We start from the raw sequence: 9,036 nt of genomic DNA, 5'->3' as shown, positions 1-9,036 counted from the left end.
GAAAGGTCATTGATTTGATTACTGGTTGGGGGCACATGCCTGTGTTGAGAGTTCGATCCCTGGTCAGGTCGTCTATGAGAGGTAACCAATGGATGTTTCTCGCATTGATGTTTCTCTCCCTCCTTTCTCCTCTCTTTAAAAATAAATGAATAAAATCTTAAAAAACACTGTGTAATGAAGTCAACACACCATTTTACAATGACTAATAAAATCTAATTTATATATGAAATTTAGTAATTTATAAAATTCAAAGAAATGTCAAAGACTTACTAAGTTCTTTTAACCCTCGTCAAAACAAATTAAAACTATGTCCTTGTTCTCTCATGACTTCTTGAGAGTCACAAAAACCAAGATATTACCTATATTAAAAATGTTGTAAATCTATGATAGCGTATGGAGGTGACTCTTTACTCCATCATTTTGGTAGTGTTTCTAAAGTAGCATTAAATACAAGACCTAGGCTGCCCTTCACCTGCTTTGTAACTCTCATTTCCTTGTTTTTCCAGTGGAATTTAGATAGCTTCACTTTTTTACCCACACAATAGCATCCCATTAAAGAAAAACATTCATTCAATTCCTAATTTTTTCTGCGTGAGCACTTCCTTTTCAGTTCTGGAGTAGAAACCGGAATTTTATGACTTGCTGAAATGAAGGTTGTGTCAAAGGTGTCACAGTTTACAGTGCAGACTTGTCCCTGTAACGAGCTCTGGAAACATCTTGCTCCAGATCGCCTCAGACCAGAAGCTAATCAAACAGGCAAAGGGGGTCCAGTTTTGTGATTATTTCCCAAATCCAATGTTTGGATGCTTTTGTTTTACTTTTAAATGTGGCCCATTCTAAATGTCTCTGAGCTCATGAGCAAAATTAAAACAAATACACACACCGATGCAGAGCAGCAAGCTCACACACAGATGCAACACAGCTCAATCAGACTCAGCTGCCTACATGGCAAAGGGCCTAAAAGAAAGGCTTTGCACAAAGCTCTTGAGGTCGAGAACCCCAAGGCTGTGTAGGATAATTTGCTCTTACTTTCCTTTCCCCACGGTTCTAATTTTTAAGTGTAGGGGATTACTCATTGTCTATAGCTCATTAATCATGGTAGCTTTTGATTATGAAAAGTGCAATCAAAAGATAGTACGCTGAGGACTTGGCAGAAAGGTTTCATGCCCATCCCTTAAGTGTGCCAGCACGCCCTGCACTCTGCCGACTATGATTACACTTGGCATTAATTGAAGATGCTGAGAGCTATAAGCCTTCCTGAGTTTAGCCACCTGGAGCAGATTAAAATCTGGGTCCTGCTGGTGAGGAGGTCTGAGGGATTGGGAATACAAGGCTGTTTTAATCTTTTCCCAGTCAGGCTGTTTAGAAATATCCATACATCAAATGTTCATGGATCTCATACAATTTCCTTCTCAGGGGAGAATTCAATTACCAGTAACATGAAGTGGGATTAGCTTGTTGTGGCAAGCCATCTGGAGAGAGAAGATTCACTATCCCCTGTAAATATGTTCAGAGATTTGCCATCATGGTTTTGAAAAAAAAAGCGCTGAAGGTGTTCAAAGGCACAAATGATGTTTCCTTAGAAAGCCTTGTCCAGTGGATCCAATGAAATTAAAATGCAACTGAAGGAAAAATCTAGACCTCTTTCTGTGCTGAAATATTCCTTAGTCCCAGGACAGCGATATTTGGTTTTTAAGAACAGGCTTGAGTACCTGTAAAGATGTAACAAAAAGCCAGTGGAAACTGTCCTCAAACTATATCGTGTAGATAAACAGAAAGGCTCCTGAAAGGGAAAGTGAATGGAGAGAGGGACTGACGGGGAAATGACCATGTGTCAGAATTCAGCTCTCTGCATCATTCTTGGGTGTCAAGCAAGGGCTGATTCCTTTGAAGAACGGTAGGAACAAATTTAGATTAGTCTTAGAAAGCAGAAGCCTCAGAGGAGCACAGAAGGCAGAAAAAGCTTTAACATTTTAATGAAAGGAAATAAATTAGCATAGTCTGGGGATAGAGAAAAGATGGCTCAGGAGATCAAAGGCTAACCCGAAGTTCCCTGGGCCAACCCATGATACCTGAAACAATGCCAGTCTTCAGAGCAGTAAGTATGTCAGTCCTCTGGAGGGGGAACTGTAAACCTCAATGAAAAAGTAAGTGCCAGCCGTACCAATTTGGCCAGAAAACCTCTGTGACCTGGGGACAGAACCAGATAAATCAGAAAATAACATACTATTTTAAAATTGGTTTTATTAAATATTTTCCATCTTTGCAATTAAAATTACTAATAAACTAGACACATAGTATCTTCCTCAATTTGCAAGTAAATTATTACATTCAAACAATAGTGAAGCCATTAAAATTATGAAACATAATTATTAATATATCAATTGATTTTGAAAAATATACATAAGTCTTCTAAACTCATTGGTGAGGCTAGCATAAGTTTGATACTAAGAAGGCATTGGCACCATGAGAAAGGAAAATTGCAAAGTAAACTCTATTATGAAAATAATTGTGAAACTCTTCAATAAAATATTGCATACTATCTAAAAATGTGTAAACAATACATCATGACCAAGTAGAGTTGATCTCAAGATTTGAACAATGGCTAAACATCAGTAGAAAAATCTATTAATATAGGACAATGTAATACGCTACATTAACATGGTAAAAGAGGAAGGTCATATGATCATCGCACTGATACAGGAAAGCCAACAAACAAAATTCAGTACTCATTCATGACAAAAACTCTTAGTGAACTAGGAATAGAAAGGAACATCTACAGCCTAGTAAAGGTTATTAAAAAACTACAACAAACATGCGTATTGGAGAAATGTTAGAAGCATTTCCTTTAGAGTCAGGAACAGAATAGAGTGCCTATTATCACTACATCTATTTAATATTCTTTGGAGGTCCAAGCCAGCACAATAAGAAATTAAAGATAAAAGGATAGGAAAGACAGAAGATGAGGTAACCATAACATTGTTTTCACAGAAAATTTAAGAAATTCTTCAAGACAAACTGTTGAACGTAAGAAGAGAGGCTGGCAAGATTACTGGATAAAATATCAATATACTAAAACTGCATTCAAATAAATATTTAACAAATAACTAGAAATTAGAATATGTGAACACACAATAGCAACACAAGTTAAAGATTTCTATGAATAAATTTAGCAAGAGATTGGTAGCTCCTTTTTTGGTAACAACATAAAACTAAAACCTAAATAAACAGAGTGCTGTTACTCTGTGTGTGTGTGTGCATGAGTATGTGTGTCTGGAGAACCTTAATAATTTGTTGTTGGTACATATGTATTTTAATTTTCATGTACCTGAACTGGTCAACCTTATCATCAATTAATTAGTAATTCCTCTTATTACTTCCATTGTCTGAAATCCTTTTTCTTCCAAAATGGATAAGTGCAACACCATTGTTTTATTTTATATATGTGTACCTATATACACACACGTGTATATATGCGTCTATATGTGTGCTACATTTAACTAAAAAATTAATTATTTTAGTTATTGAAGTGAGTTATCAATCTAAACATTAGACTCCAAGGTTATTTTCCTCATATTAATTGTCACTTTCCCCCCAAAGCATATATTGAATAATTTTGTATTTCTTTGTTTATAATAGATTAAATACACATTAATTTAGAGAATATTTGTTTTATCTCCCTGGCCTAATTTTTGGTTAGACCATATTGATAACTACTGTTCCTTAATAAGGCATTTTCATGTGTGGTAAGGCCACTTCTCCAGCATTACCTTCATTATAAAAGTATACTTTTGGTCTCCGGTCAGGGCACATACAAGAGGCAACCAACGAATGCATAAATGGGTGGACCAGCAAATTGATGTTCATCTCTCCTTCTCCAAAATCAGTAATTTTTATATATATGTATATATGCATATATATCACATATATTTTACTTGTTACATTGTCATTTTTTAAAAGTGACCCATTGGGACTATAATGATATCGCTTAAATCTATTAATTAACTTGAACAATATTTTAATCTTTACTATTTCAAATTTCTGGTCAACAGGAGAGCATATATTTCCATTTTTTCACCCAAAGTCATATGATTACAAACTTAAGAGAGTTTAGATACCATTCAGGTTCTAGTCCTAAGCCACCCTTCCCTGCACACATGCCATTTTATAAATGACCTACCACAGGCCCAGAGACAGATGGTCAGACCAAGGCCCCCCAAACCCGCACCTGGTTAGAAGAATAGCTGAAAACAAAACCCAGCGCCTATCTCATGCTACACTTTTTCTATCACACCATCTACTCAAGTCTCCATTCACTGCCTTTAACACTTTAAAACTCCTTTTACAGATGTTAGGTATTTGCCAGTTGATTTATTTCTAGGAAGTTTCTAGATTGTAATAGAAAAAAAAATCATTGATATTGAACTTTGGGCATATCGTTTCTTCATACAGAGAGAAAATGTGAAGAACTTATTCCATTACATCATACTTTGCTGATTTTTTTTTTTCCTAGTAAGGAAAAGAAAATTGGCTTTTGAACTGATCTTATATTCTGGGTCACTCTATCTAATGTATTAAAGGATTTTATTATGAACAATTGTTTCTTGTGCACTTGTAGTCTGCGGTGAAGTATGTTAGATACACAAAGAGATAAAATTACAATCTTGCCTTTTCAAGAGATTCTCGATATCAAGAATTCAGGACACCAGATATAAAGTGCAACAGAAAATCCATATAGCAGTGGTTTAAAGAAAATATGGTTTTGTCTCTTATGGATGGGAATTCTGAAGGTAGGCTATGCAGGGTCATTATATTGGTTCCACGGTGTCATTAAGCACCCAAGCCCCTTCCTGACAGCTACTTCTTTAATATCAGAGTATGGGTCTCATTATCACATGTATCAGAAGGTTTCTAGCACTCTAGCCACCATAACTTCCAGGCATAAAGAAAAAGAATTGCCCCGGCCAGGTAGCTCATTTGGTTAGCGTTGTCCTGATGCACCAAGAGTGGGGCACATGCAAAAATCTATCAATGAATGCATAAGTAAGTGGAACAACAAATTGATGTCTGTCTCTCTCTCTGTGTCTCTCTGTCTCTGTCTCTCTCTTTTCCCCCGCCCCATCCCTTCCTCTCTCTCTCAAAATCAATAAATTAAAAAAATTACTTTTAAAAAAGAAAGAAAGGAAAAAAGAGGAAAGGGCCAGTGCTAATTGAATCAGGCCCACTTTAATTTTCCTGGAAACCTGGTGACATCTGCTTCTATCATTGCCCAGACTGTGTGAAATGACCAGCACTAACTGCAAGGGAGCTAGTTGGTGGGTGTTAACATTTAGCTAGGCACGCTGCGACCCTCAATAAAATAAAATATCTGCTTGTAAATAAAGAGAGGAAAATGGATATTGGGCAGGCAACCAGTACTGTCTCCTCCAATCAGTGTGTGAGACGGAAGGTAAAATGGAAAGCTGTGTGTTGTTCAGGCAGGCTAAGAGGATACAGCTAATTAGAGATTAATGCAGGGTCTTGACGGTTAAATTGGATTTAGACAAATGGTAGTGGGGGAGAACGTATCTGAACTGAGTCTTAGAACAATGTCACATGTTAAATTCATTTCTTGGTAATTGGGGAGTGAAGATGGATAGGTTAAACCTTGGCTGTTCCTTTATAGTTTCTAAATTTTAAATTTTAGGGGGACTTTACAGACTCTTCCACTAACTAGCAGTGTGCTACCTAACTTCCCTGGATCTGAATCAGTTTTTTTAATTACTCAGACATTAAACTAGACAGATGTTCCAAGAAAGTTAAAAAACAAAAACAAAAACACCGCAGACACTATCCCTCATGATCATAGAAGCAAAAATTCTAAGCAAAATTTTAATCCAGGAAATACAAAAACATATAAAATGGATAATAAAACAGATAAAGTAGGGGTTATGACAGGAATCCTAAATTGGTTTAACATTTGAAAACAATCAATAAAATAACAAGAAAAATATATTATCTTAATTGCTGCAGAAAAAGTATTTTTCTTTCTTTATATTGAATTTATTGGGGTGACACATTGGTTAATAAAATTAGATAGTTTTCAGGTATAAAATTTTATATTACACCATCTGTATATTGTATTATGTATTTACCACCCCAAGTCTTCTTCCATCACCATTTATCCCCCGTTTAGTAAAAAAAGCATTTAATAAAAATCCAACACCTCTTCCTGATAAAAACTTCTCAGCAGACTACAAATAGACATAAATTTCATTGATCTGATAGAGTATCTATGAAAAACCTATAGTTAACATCATACTGAATGTCAAAGACTTATTGCTTTCCATTTAAGATCTGGATGCTCATTCTCACCACTTCTACTCAAGATTGTATAGTTTCTAGACAGTTAATAAGGAAAAAAAAAAAGGAAGAAATCAAAGGTACCTGCATTGGAAAGGAAAACAGAAATTCTTTTTGTTGATGACAGATAATATGCTTGTCTATGTAGAAAATCTAATAAAGTCTATAAATATGTTACTAGAACATACAAATATACATACAAGAAGTAAACAATCAAAAATTGAAATTAATGCAATAGTATCAAAAATATGAAATATTTCAGGATAAATATGTCAAAAGATGTGTAAAATCTATAAACTGAAAACTATAAAATGCTGCTGAAAAAAATTGAAGAAGGCCTAAACAAACTGAGAGACATATTCTATACATGGGCCAGAAAATTCAAATATTATTAGGTTATCAATCCTCGCCAAATTTATGAGTAGAGCCAATGAAATACCATTCAAAATTGTAGAAATTGATCTGTATCTGAAATTTATGTTGAAATACAAAAGATCTAAAATAGCCAAAACAACCTTGGGAAATCAGAGAAAAATGCAGCAGTGACACTCGCTGATTCCAAGTGTGATCATCAGAACATTATGGTACTAATATAAAGATAGACAAATCGATTTATAGAACATAATAGAACATCCAGAAATAGACCCACACATTGATGGAAAACTGATTATTGACAAATATTCAAAGGCAGTTCAGTGGAGAAGGGAAGACTTTTCAACAAATGGTGCTGGAACAATTGGATATTCACACGCAAAAATAAAAAACAAGAATACAAAATAAACATTTTTGGCTTATACAAAATTAACTCAAAATTAACCTAAATGTAAAACAAACAAAAGAAAAAGGCTATAAAACTTAGAATAAAACATAGGAAAAAAACTTGAGTTAGGCAAGAATTTCTTAAATATGGTTCCAAAAAGCATGATCTATAAAAGGAAAAAAAAAATACACTGGACTATATCAGAATGAAAAACTTCTGCTCTTCCTAAGACACTGTTAGGACATAGAAAAACCAAGCCACAGACTGTGAGAAAATCTTTGTAAAGTATATATTTGATAGAGGATTTGTATCCAGATATATAAAGAACTCATTAAGAAACAGCCCAATAATAAGTGAACAAAAGATCTGAACAGATGGTTCACCTAAGAGAATATATCCACTGCAGAAAAATGAAAATATTTCTGTAATCCCTTAAATTACACCTACCTTATGACCTGGCCATTCCATTTCCAGGTATTTACCCAACAGAAAAGAAAGCACATGTTCACACATAGATGTATACAGGAATGTTCCCAGAAGCTTTATTTCCAATGAGGGAAAATTGGAAGCAATATAAATACATGTCTAACAACAGGTGACTAGGTCAATGCATTGTGGCATATCCATAAATGGGATACTACTCAGCACTGACCAGGGATAGTTACACTAAAAAACATGAATGTGTTGAAATAATTATGCTGAGTGAAAGAAGTTAGGCAAAATTAAGTACATAGTGTGTGATTTCATTTATATTCAATCAAGAAAATAAGAACTGATTTATAGTTCCCTTTACATATAATTTTAGAAAATGTAAATGAACTACAAGAGACGAGTGTTTGGGTTCGGGAGAAGTGGAGTGGGCCTCGGTGGTGTGAGACCGGGCCAGGGGGCAGGGCGGGGTGGGGTGGGGAGCGGGGAGGGGGGGTGGGGGGGTGGTGGCCAGGTCGCGGGGGCCAGAAGGAGATGCAGGGAGAGGGGGAGGGTGTGACAGAGTACAGGAGAGGTCAAGGAGTCGCCCAGGAAAGCGGGTGGGGCGGAGCAAGAGTGGGTAGGAGAAAGGATGCGAGGGGTAGGCGTAGGTGGGAGGTGGGGCAGGAGAGTGGAGCTGGCCGCCGGAGGCGGGGCCGCAAGGGCGGGAGGGGAGGGAGGCGGGGCGGGCACGGTGGCGCGGCGGGGCGGGTCTGCGCGCGTCGGCGTCATGGCGCGTCTCCTTCGCGGCCCCTGGAGCCTCCTGTTCCGAAAGGCAGCCTCGCGGGCTATAGGGGGCAGACCAGTTAGCGGTGTCTTGGGCATCAGGGCCGGACATGGGGACGCAGGTAGGACGCGGGCCCCGCAGGCTCCGCTGCCGCTTCCCGTTTTTCGACTCTGTTTCCGTGGCTGCGACTTGGGTACCTGGGTGCTGGCCTGAACCCGGCTAGGACACTGGGTTGTAAACCTGGAGGGGCAGAAAGGGAGTCGGGGATAATTGGAGGACAGGTATAGATCCTCTTCCAGAACGTGCGCACATTTCTTTTTTCTTTGGCATAAAATTCTGGGCTCAGGAGCTCCTGATGCATATCCTGGGACTCCGGCTGAAGAACCGCGGTGGTGAATCAACAACGCGCGCTCTCCTGGGATGGCCCTTCGTCTTTTACCCTGTCCCTCTCCCGCCTCGCGCTGCCCTTCGAGTTCTTGTCGCGTCTGGAAGCAGGCAGTTCAGACTTGGAGTTCCTGTGGCTTGGCTTCCTGCCCTGCTCTATTTCTGTGATGTTTCCAGGACCCAGGGAAACACAGGCTAATAACCCGTCCCCCTTAAACTGATAATCATTGTTTGTCAGTCGCTGAGACCGGCAAGGGGAAAGTTTGTGTATGTTTTCGGCAAAATACCTCTGGCATCTCTGCCAGATTGGGTCACCTTCACATTTCACTCTTTAGTACAGAGCCCCCTGTATTTC

General features: G+C 38.0%; 1 protein-coding gene across 3 annotated transcripts in view; it reads left to right on the top strand.

Annotated features, from left to right (window-relative positions):
• Positions 1 to 8,277: 8,277 nt before the first annotated feature.
• MSRB2 (methionine sulfoxide reductase B2) overlaps positions 8,278 to 9,036 on the top strand; it is a 48,797-nt gene continuing 48,038 nt past the window's right edge. For all 3 annotated transcript variants that reach the window (XM_054592745.1, XM_054592748.1, XM_054592746.1), the window contains exon 1: positions 8,278 to 8,418. In XM_054592745.1, coding sequence (XP_054448720.1) covers positions 8,301 to 8,418 — 118 coding nt within the window. In that variant the 5' untranslated portion in view covers positions 8,278 to 8,300. The remainder of the gene's footprint in view (positions 8,419 to 9,036) is intronic.

This window comes from Pteronotus mesoamericanus, unplaced genomic scaffold (genome assembly GCF_021234165.1).
Source record: "Pteronotus mesoamericanus isolate MK-2021 breed Mesoamerican mustached bat unplaced genomic scaffold, CSHL_Meso_final contig_130, whole genome shotgun sequence".
NCBI classification, from domain to species: Eukaryota; Metazoa; Chordata; class Mammalia; order Chiroptera; family Mormoopidae; genus Pteronotus; species Pteronotus mesoamericanus.
Note: the sequence above shows the minus strand (reverse complement) of the source record. Positions and strands in the feature narration are given on the sequence as shown.